This window comes from Grammomys surdaster, unplaced genomic scaffold (genome assembly GCF_004785775.1).
Source record: "Grammomys surdaster isolate TR1022 unplaced genomic scaffold, NIH_TR_1.0 343, whole genome shotgun sequence".
NCBI lineage: Eukaryota > Metazoa > Chordata > Mammalia > Rodentia > Muridae > Grammomys > Grammomys surdaster.
In genome coordinates, this window is record NW_021604762.1 from 3,818,548 (window position 1) to 3,836,164 (window position 17,617).

At 44.1% G+C, this 17,617-nt stretch overlaps 1 protein-coding gene across 4 annotated transcripts in view; it reads right to left on the bottom strand.

Annotated features, from left to right (window-relative positions):
- Positions 1 to 727: 727 nt before the first annotated feature.
- Positions 728 to 17,617, bottom strand: part of Nlrc4 (NLR family CARD domain containing 4) — a 31,205-nt gene continuing 14,315 nt past the window's right edge. For all 4 annotated transcript variants that reach the window (XM_028778962.1, XM_028778960.1, XM_028778961.1 and 1 more), the window contains 5 exons: positions 16,120 to 16,212; positions 12,490 to 12,660; positions 11,171 to 11,263; positions 8,936 to 9,103; positions 728 to 2,466 (listed from right to left, as the gene is read on the bottom strand). In XM_028778962.1, coding sequence (XP_028634795.1) covers positions 2,150 to 2,466; positions 8,936 to 9,103; positions 11,171 to 11,263; positions 12,490 to 12,660; positions 16,120 to 16,212 — 842 coding nt within the window. In that variant the 3' untranslated portion in view covers positions 728 to 2,149. The remainder of the gene's footprint in view (positions 2,467 to 8,935; positions 9,104 to 11,170; positions 11,264 to 12,489; positions 12,661 to 16,119; positions 16,213 to 17,617) is intronic.

Here is a 17,617-nt window from a genome sequence, read left to right on the forward strand (position 1 = left end):
ATCTATTCAGAGGCTCACGATGTCCTACAGAGACCAGTTGGGGAAGGTAAGTTGGCCAGCTAGTTCCCGACTGAGCTTTCTCTACACAGATGAGCTTCCCATGCCTGAGCGCGCAGCTTCAGTCTGCTCTGGGGCCTTTTGCTGTCATGAGGGAGACAGTAGCAACCTCTCTTGGATATGGCTCCCCTTCTAGCTACTCTCCGGAACATGGTTTAACTCTAGGGCTGTTTGTTGTTCTCTGATCTCCCTGTTCATGTTAGGGTGGCAGCCCATCCCCAGAGAGGGAACCTTGGAGGATGCTTTGAGACAAACACATTTGGGTGTGAACTGGGAGTAGGGCGACCCCACTTCCATGGCAGCTTCTGAGTGAGCTTAAATACCATCTATGGTAGTAAAGTTACAGAGCATACATTACATAAACTGACAATCACAGAATTTTATTTGGGGTTCATTTTAATAGACGTTTTAAATTTTTTCATTTTATGAGCACAACAATATCAAATATATATGTTTTTGTTTTGTTTTTTTTCGAGACAGGGTTTCTCTGTGTAGCCCTGGCTGTCCTGGAACTTACTCTGAAGACCAGGCTGGCCTTGAACTCAGAAATCCGCCTGCCTCTGCCTCCCAAGTGCTGGGATTAAAGGCGTGTGCCACCACTGCCTGGCATCAAATATATATTTTATTGTAGAACTGGACATTTTCGTCAAGATATTTTTAACAGACTTCATGACTGGACTAGGCAAAAGAATTTTATTCCAATCCTGGTATACTTGTATATCAAAGTTTGGTAGTCATGGGCACGGATGTCATTTATCTTCTCTGAGCTCTCTCATTTGTACAGTTAGGGAGGGGAAGGAATGAATTGATTTACAAATTATCTAAAATTTTACAATTAAATCTGTACAATATATGTCCAACTGCTAAGTAGTTCTATAACCAGAATTTTTTTAACATGACCACAATATACTCAGTTTTTTTTTTTTTTAACATGACCACAACATATAGACATATAGACCTACAGCAGCACCCTTGAGGAACCATGAGGCCAGAAGACAAACTGCAGGCTAACTTCATTCTAGGCGTTTTGCCCCCAGCTCTCCCAGATTCTTTGGATTTTTCCATCTTTAGACAAGAGAGGGTTTTTTTTGTTGTTAGACTTTATATGAAAGGTGGTTATTTTGGAAGGTGATAGACAAAAATATTAGAGCAGGGTATCCCTCATACAGTGGTGGGGTACAAAAGAATAAGAGACAGTTTTCCTTTCGACCTTGGTTTCGGAGGTCAAAGTTGGAATCACAGTGATCACATGAACTCCTGGAAGACATCCTGAGTTTGGAGCCTCTAATTAAGCAGCTTTTAAACTGCCAACTTTTGCTTGACAAGAAATGCCCATTTGGGGCTGGCCAACAGCTCAGCAGACAAGGACACTTAATACCACAAAGCCCAGTGACCTGAGTTAAGCAAACTCCCACAAGTTGTACCTTTGACCCTGCAGGTCCACCATGGTATATACACGACATACACACAAATCAGTGGTTTTGTTTTTTTTTTTAAAGGACGCCTCTTTGAAATCTGAGAATGCTTTTCATGTGAGAACGTACTCTATACATTCCAAAGTGTTTTAATTAAGCTAAATTAAATAGCATATATGAAGCCTGTTCTCTAGACAATTTGATTTCTTGGTAATTTAGTTGTCATGTATTTATCAAGTACTTGTTGAGTCTATATAGGCCCAGTACTGCACTAAGGACAGATGAACAGGGTATCTCAAGGTTTGGTGACCCTGTATTCTTGAGGCCAAGTAACAAACACACAGCTGAAGGTCAGGAGACTGCCCTGTGTGCAGAGATGAGACCAAACTCGTTTCTCAAGCCCCTTCCCTTTCTTTTTCTTCTTTGACTTCCTTCTTCAAGATTTTCTAAAAGTATTTTAAAATTTTATTTAATGTATATGAGTGTTCTGCCTGCATGGTATCCATAGAGATCAGAAGATGTTGGATCCCCTTGAACTGGAGTTAGGGATGGTTGTGAGCTACCTTGTAGGTGCTGCTAATCAAACCCAGGTCCTGTAGAAGAACAGCCAGTGCTCTTAACCTCTGAGCCATCTCTGCAGCCCCACTTCTGCATGGTTTTTAACAATTCACTGAAAGTCAGGGAGTATTTGGCGGCTTGGGGGCGTCAGTCACTAGTTTGAAGGCACCTTGAATAATGCCTACATCGTAGTTGTCAAGGTCCCAGCCTGTGAGCCTTGCCTCTTGCAGCAGAGTTAACGTAGATAACACTTGACTCAGCTTCCTCACCAGAGCTGGGTCCGGTAAGAACTCTTCAGTGCTAAAGTCAAAAAATACTAACTGCTTGAGATTCTCAAACGCATCCATGAAGGAAAGCCATCCGTCACTGCTCACGCGGTGTCCCGCCAAATCCAACTGCTGCAAGTGTCTCAGAGGCTTCATCTCCAAAAATTCACCTGGGTGAAGAAACATGTGTTAGTTGGAAGAAATCCTTATTTAAAATAAAATGAGTTCTGCACACACACATGTACACAGTGAGTAATTTTTCCATTTTAAAATGACGGGTGGTTAGACCAGTGCTATACCCTGTAAAGGAAGAACTCCTACAGGCATTCTGTGATTCCCTGTTATATTTACAAAGTCTTTTTTTTTTTTTTTTTTTTTCTCGAGACAGGGTTTCTCTGTGTAGCCAGGGCTGTCCTGGAACTCACTCTGTAGACCAGGCTGGCCTCAAACTCAGAGATCCATCTGCCTCTGCCTCCCAAGTGCTGGGATTAAAGGCGTGCGCCACCACTGCCCGGCCAAAGTCGTTTTCCTAATGTCTAAAAGCATCAGGGTTACAAGAGTACGGTAGGCAAAGGTAAATGCTGTATTTTACCTTACTCCTGATTCTTCTGGGAAATGGGACGTTGATGAAACATTGAGAGATGAGAAATGCTGTTAGATATCAAGGCGTGTTTGGTTTGGTTTCAGACCCCCGGGGCAGGGGACTGAGGTGCATGTCCCACATACCAAAGCAGACCTGGCCTCCAGGTTCTCCCAGCATCCCTCAGTCCCTACTTGGCATAGCCTGCCCCCAGCTTTGAACTTTCCAGCCTAGGGGCTGAGCTGCCCTTCCCTCAGAGGCTCCTCTCTATATAATCCAGACATTTTGGCCTGTAATCTCCTCTCTCTTCTCTCTCTCTCTGCTCCTGTTCCTCTTTCTCCCTCCCCTTCCCCCCCCCCATGGGGACTTTCCTAGCCTTGGTCTTTGGGACCAGTGAATTTGCCCTCCCAAGAGCAGCCTCCCAATAAAACTGTCTTTAACATAGTCTAATCTGGTTTAAATTGGCTCATTTCACTGGCGGTGAAGAAAAAAGCCTATCAGTTTTCAAAACTGGAACAAAATAATGCTAGGCCCTTTCATGTTTGTAGAAATAAAACTACTTAACAATTTTGGGTATCGGATATCCCTAGCTATAAACTTAAGTAAACAAAAGTCATTCAGTACCTAGACGGGGGTTTTGTTTGTATAAAGCCTTCCTGGAGGCTTCAGGGAGATAGATCTCCAATCTCTAAAAATAATCATTCCTAAAGTGCCTCCTGAGAGGAGGAGGTGGAGGTTCTGATCACAAAACGCAGCAGGCTTCTCATGCAGCAGGCTTCTCCATTGTCCACTCCTTATTTCCCTAAGCCCTGTGCAACTGCACTGGAATGAGAGGAATCCTGTTGTATGAGAAAAAAACAACAACAAAACCCCACCATACACACACGCCTGGTCGCAGTATTTGAGAGTCAGGGACAGAAAAGTGAATTCAAGGCCTGCCCAAGCTATTTAGAGAACCGTGTAGTAAATAGAAAGCAAGAAAGAAAAGGCATATTTTTCTTCTTTGTTGCTGTTGTTTTGAGACAAGGTTTTGCTAAATAGCTCAGGTTATCCTCAAACTCACTGTACTCCGCCTGCCTCAACCTCGAACAATGTTAGAAGCACAGACTTGAGTCAGCACAATCAGCCTCATCCTGCACTGGGCAGTGAGTGGTTTGTTAGACATTAAAATTGGGAGACAGGTGTTACAGAATGAAGGTTCAAAATTCAGTTTGGACTTTTTGTTTTTTTTAATTACTGTTTGTTCTGAAATAGGGTTTTTCCATGTAGCCCTGGCTGCCCTGGAACTCATTCTGTACACTAGGCTGACTGCAAACTCAGAGCTCCAGTACCTCTGCTTCCTGAGTGCTCGTATGAAAGATGGTACCACCATCACCTGGCTGCACTCTGGACTCTTAAGTAGGAAGAGATGCTCTCTGACAAAGCTGTACTGTCCACACAGACAAAACACCAGAGCTCTGAGATGGTGCAAGTCTCTGGTTCCAGAACTCTGGGAGGCTGAGGCAGGAGATAGCAAGTTCAGGACAGCCTAAAGTACACAGTGAGCGTTGTAGGATATCTGATCACAATGTGAACCCCCAGATTATGTTGTTTACTGAATACCAACTGTTTCTAGTTGTGATGCAGCTCAGCTTTAATCCCAATGAAGGTAAAGTTAGTCTGTAGAAGGAAGCACAGATGTTTGAAAGTAATGTCTAATTGAGTGGCAAAGTGATGAATCAGAGAAAGGTTTGATAGAAAAGGATATCCTCAACTCTCAGGAGAAGAGAGAAGAAAGGGATGCTACTGCAGAGAGAGAGAGAGAGAGAGAGAGAGAGAGAGAGAGAGAGAGAAATATTTACTGGGAGATTTTTACAGACATGGGTTGAAGAGCTATCAAACTAGATACAAGTGAAGATAGAATGGGAAGAAGCCAGAAGATTAGAATGGATTGCTAGAGTTCGTTTGAGATCAAGCAGAGCAGTTCAGGAGAGGCTGAAAGAGAGAACCCAGATTGAATCAGCTTGGAGAGGAATTTGAGTCAGACAGCTGAATTGAACCAGCCAGCCAGAACGACAAGAAAGGGTGAGCTTTTTCAGCAGTAAATCTCAGAGGCTGAAAACATTGTAGGTCTAGATAAGACTGTATGGTGGCTAGAAGCTTCCAGGTCTAGGCCTAGGTTAGCAGACAGAGGCAGTAAGCTTCTGAGACAACACTTATTTCAGAATAAAAGTTACATTTACACCCTGTCTCAACAAAACAAAAAACCCATAAACTCGTCAGGGCCCTGACAAAGGTCAGCAAACAAATAACAAAAGCTAATGCCATCTGTAATTAAGTCTGCAAAATAAGGATGATCGATCCTGTCTTAAACAGCCGTGTGGACTGAGGCTTACCCAGGTATACACTGAATGAGTAGACTCTTAGCCACTTTCAGGAAGCCTGTTGACCTGCTTAGCATTCCCTGTTAGCAACCAGGCATCTCTACCACCTGCCCCAGGGACTCAGCAACATCAGGATACATCATCACTAGCAGTCGAGATACAACACATCCCTACGGACGCCAGGAGTCGCAAGTCCTCCCCCTGCGCATGCGCTACCTTCCTTATTAAAGGCCAGTCCCTCCTGCTTTGCTCTCATCTGTATAGCCTCTGAATACCCCCTCCTCAGTATACCTCCCACGTGAGATCTGTCCCATGGTGTGACTTTGTTACATCCGTCACGTGGATCATAATATGCCTGCTCCGTGACGATGTCTGGGAATTAATTGGCAGATAGCATTTGTGTGGCTTGTGCGTTTGCTAAGGGTATGTATGTGACACAGCCGCACCCAGTGCTTGCTCCGGGGTATCTTCATCACCTTGGTGAGTTTAGTTTAGAAAGGTCCTTGATATCAGATGCCTGAAGCAAAGGTACTTTAGCTGGCTGTAATCGGGAGTAGTGGAGGAAGTGGGCGTTCCCAGTGAACACCTCCATTTCCCTATCTGTGCTACCTGCTGCTGAGACCATCCTTGGGCCTCTTTCCTATGTTTTACTTCCTTAGAAGACAAACTGCTAATCTAGAGTTGTGACCACTCATATCCCACATTCCTTTGCTGCTAAATGTATCTAAACTTTTGCCAAGGAAATAGAAGTGGAAGTAAAGAGCATGACTTCCGTGTCACTTTGAAAAGAATTAGTCCACAACTTGCTTTTCTTTTTTCTTTTGTCTCTTCCCACTTGGCTGAAATACCCACATGACAGTAACCTAGCTGTGACCATGAAGTTGAAAATAAATCTAGGGAATGAAGGGGTAAAAATAGCATCTGTCTTGAAAGGCTGCAGAGCACAGCTGCCCCCTCTGCTTAAACTGCACATCCGGGAACTACAGCATGGGAAGGAAGTTCTAGCCACTGTCAGCTGTGGTCCAGCCAGGCCTTCACTGATGCTTAGTCTGTGCCCAGGAACAGGCACAGTGTCGCTCATCTCCTGGTCCTCACCTCCCTTTCTCATAAGTCCCCCAGCCTTCACAACTCACCCTCCTATTTTGCCACCTCTGTTGTGATACCCTCCACATCAGGATTGCAAAATGCTTTGTTCTTATGGTTTGTTTCCAGTGTGTGGGCTTTCTCTCCAAAGAGCAACTTGTTTTCACTACCCAGGAGGAATTTAGAAACGTCAAAGGCTGGTCTGCTGTGTTTCTGTGGCTATCCATTTCAGTTTGAGGATCTTAGCTGAGCAAGAGTTTCCTGGGTGATTATCAGAATGGATGCAGGCACAGGAACAAAAAAAGAAAGTGACAGTTTTCATGGGCCAAGGATGTGCTTTCTGCTAATTGAATATGGATCAAACTAGATCCAACAGGAACAGAAACTTGTGCATTTGGGACATGGCCATCTGTGGGCTGTGGAGAATGCAGTCAGCTAAATCTCACCCGCTTTGGGTTAAACTTGTCTAATACTGCCTGCCCTTCAGGTCACCTGAGCCCGAGTCAGGTCACCTGGTGTTAATTCTCTGTGTGACCAAATCTAGATTCACGTGGCACTGGGGAGGGTGTTATCTTGACTGTGTTAACTGCGGTGGTGAAGCCTGCCCACTGTTGGTGGCATCATTCCCTGACTGGAGGTTGGAAGCAGAACAGCCTGCATACACTCATTGTTCTCTGTCCCCGATGGTGGATGTAGTGTGACCAGCATCCTCAAGCTCCTGCCCGTGAGTTCCCTACTGTGGTAGACTGGCACCCTGAAGTAGGCCCTAAGTAATAAACTGTGACACCGTTCATTTAGTCAGTAAACATTTGATTGTCTGCTGTGTACCACACACTCTGCATGGTCTCTGTCACTTTGGGTTTGTGTGAAGACTAATAGTTAGATGACAGGTAGGATACTATAGGAGGTGGACCAGGGGACCTGAGAGAAAGCACACAAAAGCAGTAGACGTTCCAAATCCACCTTGTCCCCAAGACACTAGTATTTGGTCTTACATTCTCCAGAAGGAAGACTAGAAGCTTCTCAGGAGAAACTCAATTGCATCCAAGAAGCAGAGCCACCTTGCATGCCTGGTTCCCACTCCAAATAATGAAGCTAATCAATTAAAAGTCAGCTGTGGGGCTGGAGCGATGGGCCTGTGTTCTGCACACACACTGCTCTTGCAGAGGACCCAGGATTTGGTTCCCAGCATCCACATGATGGCCAAGATCATCGAGAAGCCCAATACCAGGGGATTCAACTCTCTTCCAGCTTTATAAAAAAATAATGTACATTGGTGTTTTGCCTGCATGTATGTCTGTGCTAGTGTGTTAAAGCCCCTGGAGTTAGAGTTACAGTTGTGGTGCTAGGAATTGAACCTGGGTCCTTTGGAAGAGCAACCTTACTCTTAACCAGTGAGCTATCTCTCCAGTGACCCCCTCCTCCCCCCTTTCTGGTTTTATGGACACCGGGCACATGTGTGATTCACATACATATATGCAGGTAACACTCATATGCATAAAATAAAAAAAATTTAAAGTCGCCTTCTCCCTTAGACAAAGAGCTTTCTGTCAGCTTGCTCCTCACTCTAAAATAGGAAAAGGACAGCTACCTGAGAGCCGACTCCGACAGAGAAGACCAAGTTTCAACACTCACAGAAAAGGGACCAAAGATAAGGTCTGTTCCCTGCCACTGGAACAGAATACCACAGGCAGGGTAACTTACAACAAATGGAAATGTATTGACTCATGTCATGGTTGAGGAACTAACATCTGGCCAGGGCCTTCCTGCTGTTTGTCCTCGGGCAGGACAGGGGTGACAAAAGCAAGCAAGACCTCAGGCTCGAAGTCTCAAGCCTTCTGCAGTTTCCATTAATTGTGCATCGGAGTGGACCGATGATGTAAACTCCTGCTCTGAGTTCCCACTGTTAGGTCTCAAACCAGGACAAATGGTTAACTGAGGTTCCTAATATCAAAGCAGACCTGGCCACCAGGTTCTCCAGCATCCCTCAGGGCCTACCTGTTCCTGGGTATGGCTGGCATACTCCAACCCTTACCCTGAACTCCAGGTGGACTGCCCTTCCCTGTATAATCCAGCCAGCCACTTGGCTACTCTGGTCTGTTTTGTTTTTTGTAAGCTTCCTGACCTCTTGATCTCCTGGCTCCTCCTAGTCCCCGCCCCTTCTCTCCTCACAAGGCCCTGCTTAGAGTCAAGTTTACTCTGGACTCTCCCAGATGTCTCTGCCTCTGGCTCTGCTCACCCGTTTATGTACAATAAGGCTCTTCCAGCATACCTAGGGACAGTGGTGGCTTCCTTTTTCATTTCTTTTTTTTCTGTCCACTCACCTCCCAGCACTGCTGAACTAGAGCTTGTTTTATGCATGTGGGATTAGAAGACACATTCAAAATATAACATATAGCAATACAGGAAATAAGAAGGAAAACAAAAACCTTCAAAAAAATCATTGTTGCCAGTGATTAACATTCAATAGACAATAGATCCTAATACCTAAGAAAGAAGGCTCATGAGATGGCTCAGAGTAACCTCAGCCTCCTGAGGACTGAGATTAAAAGCCCAACTAAGCTTTGCTTAACGTCAGCCGGTATCCCCTTGGCTCTGTTTGAGTATACCTACCTAAACTTTTAATCTCTTTGTCTCCGAGTCTCCAGTTTTTCAATCCAAGTCTGGCAAGCCCTGGGGCCCCCTCCAATTGCTTCAACAGCTTGGGTAGGTTGACATACACATCCCAGCACCAAGGTAGCATCAATGTGGTTAGCTGTTCCAGAACACCAAGCCTGCCGACTTAAACAGAAAATGGTTCAGGACTGACGTCATCTCAGTCTAGCAGGATGCGGATGAAGAGTGTTCTTTATGTTTGCTGGCCCTGCAGGCTACTTAACCTTTAATGTGAGTCTTTATTTTACTTTTATAAAAGATATTCAAATATAGAAACACTGTAATATAATGAAATTCTTACTAATAATCCAACCTTCAATAGGCAACAAATCACGGGCTAAATGACTTAACCCTGACCCGATGTCTGTATTTTTCTGAAGTGAATCCCAGACATATGTCTGTCATTCTGTCGTAACCACATGCCATTATAGCACTTTAAAAATCTTATCGTTCTAGTGAAACTGAAAGAGGAAATAAGCCAGGTATGGTGGTGTACACATTCAATCTCAGCAGAAGCCAAGGGGATCTCTGAGTTCCAGGACAGTCTGGTCTACAGAGCTAGTTCCAGGACAGCCAGGGCTAAACAGAAACCCTGTCTCAGGAGGAAACAGAATGGCAAGGACCACCTGGGGAGAAATAGTCACCTCAGTTACCAGGTAAAGCAGCTGCTTGCAGTTAACCTGGTTTATAAAAAGAAAAATGTCTTAACCCCCACCCCACCCTTCTCTTTTCTTTGAGACAAATCTCTGGCTGGCCTGGAACTCCCTATGGAGACCAGGGTAGCCTCAGACTTATAGAGATCTGCCTGCCTATTTACTTGCTGGGACCAAAGGAGTACACCACCATTCCTGGCTTGGATTTCTTGTTTTTGTCTTTGCCATATGGCTTTGGTAGAAACTTAAGCCCACCGGTGATGTAACGGTTAAGACTGATGCTGGAAAGCCCATATCTCTGTACAGTTAGTTGCTCAGAGCCTTGAAGAGAACTCCACTAGGCCTGACACAGTGAGCCTTCCTGATCCTCTGCCTCATTTCTGATCCTGTTTGAGCATGGTCGCTTCCCTGCCTCATTTTCCTGTAACAAAATGATCAGAATAAAAATCTTTTTGATACCAACACTCAAGAGGCAGAGGCAGATGGATCTCTGTAATTTCAAGGACACCCTGTCTTCTTAGAGAGTTCCAAGCTGCAGAGTGAAACTTCTTTTTCAAAAAAAAAAAAAAAAGAATTAAAAAAAATCTCCAAATGTTTCACTCCTCTGAGAGAGCTCATACATAGTCCCTCGCTGCAGACAGCATACGAATACTGCAGTCCTTAGATAACTGAGTTGAAACCGGGTGGTGGTGGCGCACACCTTTAATCCCAGCACTTGGGAGGCAGAGGCAGGCGGATTTCTGAGTTCGAGGCCAGCCTGGTCTACAGAGTGAGTTCCAGGACTGCCAGGGCTACACAGAGAAACCCTGTCTCAAAATACAAAAACAAAAACAAACAAAAGAAAAAACATAACTGAGCTGATAAATATATGTGTAAACCCATCTTATGGGCCCGGGGCTAGAAAAGCCTCATTGCTTCCTCTTTAGCATCTTCAGCATCAAACGCTGGCTTCCTTGCTGTTGGCAGTGCAAACTGATGGCTCCAAAGACACACGCTTGGGCTTGGAAAAATGGTTCAACAGTTAAGACCATGTACTATCCTTGTAGAGAACCTGCGTTCCATACTCAGTATCCATGCAGTGACAGCATGCCTGTAACTCCAGATCCAGGAGACCCAATACTCTCTTCTGGCCTCTGCAGACCCCAACACTCATGTGTGCCTACCTCCCGCACATGAGTGTACACACACACACAAAGATAATTTTGTAGTGTATAAGTGTTTTGCCTGCATTTATGTATATGTACCCATATGCCTAGTACCCACAGAGGCCAGAAGAGGGCATCAGATTCCCTGGAACCAGAGTTACAAATATGCTGAGAACCAAGATCTGGTCCTTTGACGTAGCATAAAGTGCTCTTAATCACTAGCCCCAAACTAAGTAAATCATTAAAAAATACATGGGCCTATATTCTTTAAGGCAGTTAAAGATGAGCAAACATTTTTTTCTAAGATGCATCAGTAAGGTGTATACGGGTACAGAGGTTTGCTAACCACCCAGCACACATAGTAAAAAGCATGCTGTGTAGGCTGTTCTTCTTACTCAGTTCCTGGAGAGCTTCATTTCCATCCTTTTCCAGGTAATTTTCTGATATATCAAGAATGCTCAGCTTTACCAAATTGTGAAGATTCTGTGCTGAAAGAAAAACCAAACCAAAAGATTTTCAGGTAAGCATATACACATGTTCAGCCTCTTTAGAACTCTGTGCCCTTCTTTGCTGATGGCAATACACACTGTCATTTGACTTGATTGGTTGATTATTTCTCAGAAGAAATGGGATAGCTGGAAGCTCAGTTTCCATGGCAACAATTAAGTCTAGGGCACATAGAGCCTGAAGCTGCATGGAATATAGTCTTTGTAACAATAGACACAACATTGTAGCTTATTCTCTATTGACTCTGGCTTGTTGTTTGTTTGTTTACTTGCTTGTTTGTTTAAGACATGTCCCATTGTGTAGTCCCAGCTGGCTTTGAACTCTCAAACCCACAGAGATCCCCCTGCTCTGCCACCTTGGTCCTGGCACTGAGTTGCCCATTACCATACCTGGACATTTTGACACAGCTATTTGAAAAGTGACCAATTTCCCTGCCAGGCAGTAGTGGCTCACACCTTTAATTCCAGCATCATATCCCCAGGAACTGAAATCACAAATGGTCGTGAGCTGCTGGAATGGAACTCAAGTCCTTTGGAAGAACAGTCAGCGGTCTTAACTGCTGAGCCATCTCTCCAGTGCCCAAAGTCTAAATTTTAAGACATATCTGAACTGAACAGTTTATCCAAAAATATGCAAAATTTTCTCTATAATTGGTATGCTTAACATTTTGGAACTCAAACTCCATCTTAACAGAGCAAAGGGAAGAATAGAAGCCTGGTAACATTGAGGTAATCCTCCTTCTCCGTATTTTCTTTATCTACCCAAGAGATGATTAGACAGTATCACTACGACAAGAACAATGGAATTGTTTTTTTAAAATGTCTTACTTTTCACTTTCTCTTAAGGTTATAATATCTTCAACTATTATATAATACTCTTTTGTTGCCACTAATTAATTCTGATTCAGACAAAGCTCATTAAAAAAATGAGCTAGGTTAATCTCAGCACTTGGGAGGCAGAGGCAGGTGGATCTCTGAGCCTGGTCTACATAGTGAGTTCCAGGACAGCCAGAGAGGCATAGAGAAATCCTGTCTCGGGGGTGGGGGGGAAGATAGGGGGCTAGGCCAGATAATACATGCATCACTTTATCCTCTTCAGTGTCTCTTAAAAAATTAAATTTCACAAAAGACATTATGTACATTAGTGTAAGAACGTCAAGTATCCTGTTGTGCATGCAGAGCGTGGAGTCGGGAATTACTATGGTTACCTAGAGTTTTCACAGAATTTGTAGTCAGACAGCAGGACACCAACTTCATCTCTTGTAGCTCACAAGGTTCTTCTGAGAGAGACTTGACTATGTAATCCATCCCCTCCCCAATGTCAGACAAACGAGTCAAATGGAATAAATGCATCTTCTTCAGGTTTCGCAGGCCTTCCGCTACAAGAAGATGGGGAAGGAATACATGAGCAGACAGAGTTTATCTGGCTAAATACAGATTAGTGGAACTCAAGAAAGACATTCATGCTCTTTTTTCTTTAAGAATAATATACATATATTATTGTGTATATATATATATATGTATATAATAATATATATATGTATATATATAATATACATATACATATGTACATTTCTTTGTTCTCCAAGGAAGGAGCTTCTTGCTACTCAGCCCAGGCTGGCATTGAACCCACAAGCCTCCAACCACAGCTACCCTGCATCTAGATTCCAGACATCTTCTCTCCATAGACTCCTGCTACAAAGGCCAAAAGAGTTAGACCAAAAGAGCTAATTTTTTCTAACACCTCATGATCTTTACTTCCCTCAAGGGGCTGAGTTCAGAGGGACAGCAGGTGCTGCAGCGCTATGGAGGGCTAGTGCACCTGCACAGCCTCAGAGATCCTGCTTTGAACATCGTGACATAGGTTCGATGACTACTACACCCAGGGTGGTGTGTCCAGCCAGTATCAGTGTCCCCTTCTACCAGCAGTACAATTGAAGGCAACAGAGTGACCTTCATTCTTAGTCATGGGGTGGGCATGGAGTTTAGGATTGAGTAGGTGGAGCTTAAATCATCAATATACATCCTGAGTCAACGGGATACATTTAAGAAATACAAAGTGAATTTTGGCATCTCATCTGTCTCCTCCTCCTCCTCCTCCTTTTCTTCTTCCTCCTCTTCCTCCTCCTCCTTTTCCTCTTCCTGTTCCTCCTCCTCTTCTTCTTCCTCCTCCTCTTCCTCCTCTTTCTCCTCTTCTTCCTCCTCCTCTTCTTCCTTCTCCTCCACTTCTTTGGTGTTGGAGCTTTAACCCAGGCCCTGAGGATGCTCAGGCAAGTGTTCTACCATTGGGCTGCATCCCTCAGATCAGGGCTTTATCTATCCCCATGTTTTGAAGCTTAGGGTAAGCTGCAAATAGCATATGTGAGGCATTCAGTATGTGTAACACAGTAACCCTTCAGGGAATGCTATCTGACATAATGGGAGGTGTGTATGTGAGCTTTGTGGTCATTCAGACCTCTAGATTCACTGTCCTATAGTTGTATAAACTTGGACAAGTGAGTCAACTTTTCAGTTGTGGCTTTAGGGGATCAATAGTCTATATACTAGGGCTGTTTTGAGGTTTTGGTGAGGTAAAGTGTGAAAACTACATAGTGTAGTTGCTGACCTAGCGTACAGCAACTCTTTCCCACGCAGTAATTATTGTTCCATCATTATACTGACTTCTTCACAGTCAAATTTGATTCCTTATTTTTATCTTATTTTTACTTAAAAATATTTTATCCTATTTATTTGTGTGGGGGGAGCATGTAAGCCATGGCAGCGGATAATGACCCAGGACAAGTTGCAGGAGTCAATTCTCTTCTACCATGTAGGAGCTGGAAATTGAACCCAGGCATGGTATCGAGTGCCTTTAGCTTCTGAGGCATCTCATGGGCTCTCATTTTTGTTTATTTGGTTTTGTTTTGTTTTAAGACTGGGTCTTACTGTTAGGGTTCAAGGATCACTGAAGGAGGACCCCAGACTCAAATAGTATGCAAAAGCAAAGGGCGTTTATTCAGCTGAATTTCCTGCATGAAGGGGTCTCCCCACTTGGGACTAGAAACCTCTGGTAGACTCCCAGGCTCAGCTTTTATTGTCAGTTAGGGGAATCCAGTGAGGGGTATGTGCCTTTTTACCTTGATTGTAAGGATCAATTTACATTTTTTTTTTTTTACCTAGGATAGCCTTGAACTCACAGAGCTCCATCTGCCCTTGCCTCTGAGAGCTGGGAGTAAATGCATGTGCCACTAAGCCTGGCAGGTTTTGTTTTCATAGGAGTGCTCATTTAGCCCAGGCTTGTCTAGAACTTACTCTGTAACCAGGCTAGCCTCAAACTCCAGATCCTTCCACTTCCACCTCCCAGGAACAGAAAATACAAGAGTTTATTTGGCTACATTTAGATTTCTTAATAACAAAAGCACACTATCTGGAAGAGATCTCAGGCAAATCAGCAAACCTTTCTAGGAATTTGTGACTTTTCTGTAAAATGAATGCATTGAAGTAAATGTGTTCCAGCCCTTTCTAGCTCCAATATTCCCTAGAACTCATAGGTATGCAGTGTGTGCTGACTGAATTCTAAATTAACTTGATTAACCTATAAGGTCAGCCATATTTTATAGAGTTCATTTGGGAAGGAAGCAAAATGACAAATAGTGCTGAACAAAGAGAGATGCAGGTCAGGTAGGGCTCAGAAGGAAGAAAGAACAAAAAGGATGGAACTGAGGACAAGAAAAAGAAAGACAAGAAGCAGAGGCGTCACAGGAAGGTGGTTTCCCCTCAGCCCTCTCTGTATCTGAGGCCCCAGGCTCTGTGGCAACCCCTGAGTTCTGCTTGTGTCCTGGGCTCACAGTTCCCTGCCTCTTGTTCCTCTTTTAAAGTTTTGCCAATGAAACAACTCTGAACTTTTAAATCAGCCAGGGAAAGGAAAATGAGACATGTGATGACTTCCTCTCTCTCAAAAAAAAAAAAAAAAAAAAAAGTCACACACAAATGGGCTAAAGCTTGAGCAGAATTTTGCGAAGGCTTGTCCTGGGAGGGGGAGAGTGTCCCAAGAAACCAAAGTGGTCATAAGTTCATGAAGTAGATTGCTGGGGCTGGGGAGATGGCTCAGTGAGTGCACACAGCACATGCACAAAGACCTACGTTCAAGTCACTTAAAGTCAAGCATTTAGCTTGCGTCTCTAACCCTGGTGTTTCTGCAGTGGATGGGAGATGGGGACAAAGGAACCCCCAGGAGCCTGTGGGCCATCAAGCCACCATACAGAGTATAGCAAGAGACAAGAAAAAGACCCTGCCTCAAACAAGGTGGAAGGTGAGGACAGCTACCTCTGGCCTCCTGTCTTCGATGTTGTCTGTGGCTGGGAAGAGACCCCATGGCCAAGGCAACCCTTATAAAGGAAAGCCTTTAATTGGGGCCGCTTACAGTTTTGGAGGTTTAGTTCATTTTCATCATGGCAGGGAGCATGGCAGCACACAGTCAGACATGGTGCTGGAGTAGTTGAGATCTCTACATTCTGATCCACAGGGAGCAAGGAGAGAGGGAGACCAAGCCTGGGAAGGGCTTTGGGAACCTCAAAACCTACCCTCAGTAACACACTTCCTCCAACAAAGCCACACTTCCTGATCCTTCTAATCCTTTTGAATAGTTCCACTCCTCGGGAACTAAGCATTCAAATATATGAGCCATGGTGGTCATTCTTATTCAAACCACCACCCCTCCCCATGGGGACCATGCACATGCCCTGGCTACACACACATAAGGATCTTGCTGTCTACAGGTGCAGCCAAATAATCATAAGCCAACGATTCTTATCAGAAAACTTACAATAATAAGAGTATTTAAGAAACAAAAATCAGACCTAGGCTTTTAGCATCTTCCTCGTTCATCCTAATGTCGTCCAGTATGAGCTTCACGAGGTTCCTCAGATTCCCCAAGCTGTCAACCAGACCACCTGCCAATGGAAAGCAGATCAGCATGTCTTCACGTCCCGAATGCTGTCAATGGAACATCGGTTACCATCACTATCATTCCTATTACCCATCAGGTTTTAGTTATCACAAAGTGCAGGACATGCTCATGAGATTCACATAAAGGTGCTATTTGTGGGAAGCACGGCTTAGAACAGGCAGTGGAAACTGAGATAGTCAGTCACATGGGTCTATTTTCTTCCATGGAAGGAAATGGACAACGCCTGGTCATCTGGAGTGCTGGGGGGGGTGGGGGTGGGGGGAGTGCTCAATCCACCTGTGCTCTCTATGCTATTCTACAGCCTTCCTGGATCCCTGGATCCTGAGCATTGTTTAGACACTAATTCTGAGCTTTGTCTCAAGTGAATACAATCCTATAAAAGAGGCCAAATGTAAGAAAGAAACCAATAGAATCTACCTTTGTACTTGTCACGGATCCTTCTCTAGGCCCTATCCTTGAGGTCTGGTTATCAGCTAATGGAATTTATTCTTATTGTAAAGGTCATAGGTACAAGTTCTACTATGTCTGAATGTGTAAAGAAGATGAAGCTCGGGTCAGTCTCTGGATGTCTATATATAGTGACTGTACCAAGTTTTCTTTCTCATCTCCTTGAAGTTTGCTTTTTGGCTAGTGTTGATAAGTACAGAAAACCTTCCACGGTTATTTTGTCAAAAATGGGTCTTGTAGGCCCAGCAGGTTAAATGCATGGACTTCTCTTCCAGAGGACCCAGGTTCAATTCCTATCAATTCAATAGCTATCTGTAACCCCAAGATCTGACAACCTTACACAGACATACATGCAGGCAAAACACCAGTACATATAAAATAAAAATAAATAAATAAATTAAGGTGAAAAGATTCATTTAAAAGATGAGTATTGTACTCAGCTATAAGCATGTTGTTCAAACATAACAGAATTAAACACAAAAATAAGAGGTAACCAGATGTGATGCCCATGACTATAGTCCCAGCACTTGGAAGGCTAAAGCAAGAGGATTGCCTTGGGTGTGAGGCCAGCCTGGGCTACATATGAGACCATATTGAAAGAGGAACTGGAGAAGAGGAAAAGAGAGGAGAGAAGGAGATGGAAGTTGGGTGGGGAGGAGAAGAGAGAAGAAAGGAGAGAAGGAGAAAGAACAGAAGAGAGAGCAGAAGGGGAGCAGAGGGGAGGGGAGATAAAAAAAGAAAAAGTAAATCTTTGGCAGTTAAAAAGTCCCAGAGACCAATTGGGGGCAGGAACCACAGAGAGCCAAAGCAGCTGAAAGGATGAAGGACAGAAGAAATTCAGAGGGGATAAGCCAGGCTCTGTGGTACATCCAGGAAGTAAAATGTACTAGAGAAGTTACCAGAAGCCTCAGTGCCAACTAGCATTTGCACAGTGCCAGGCG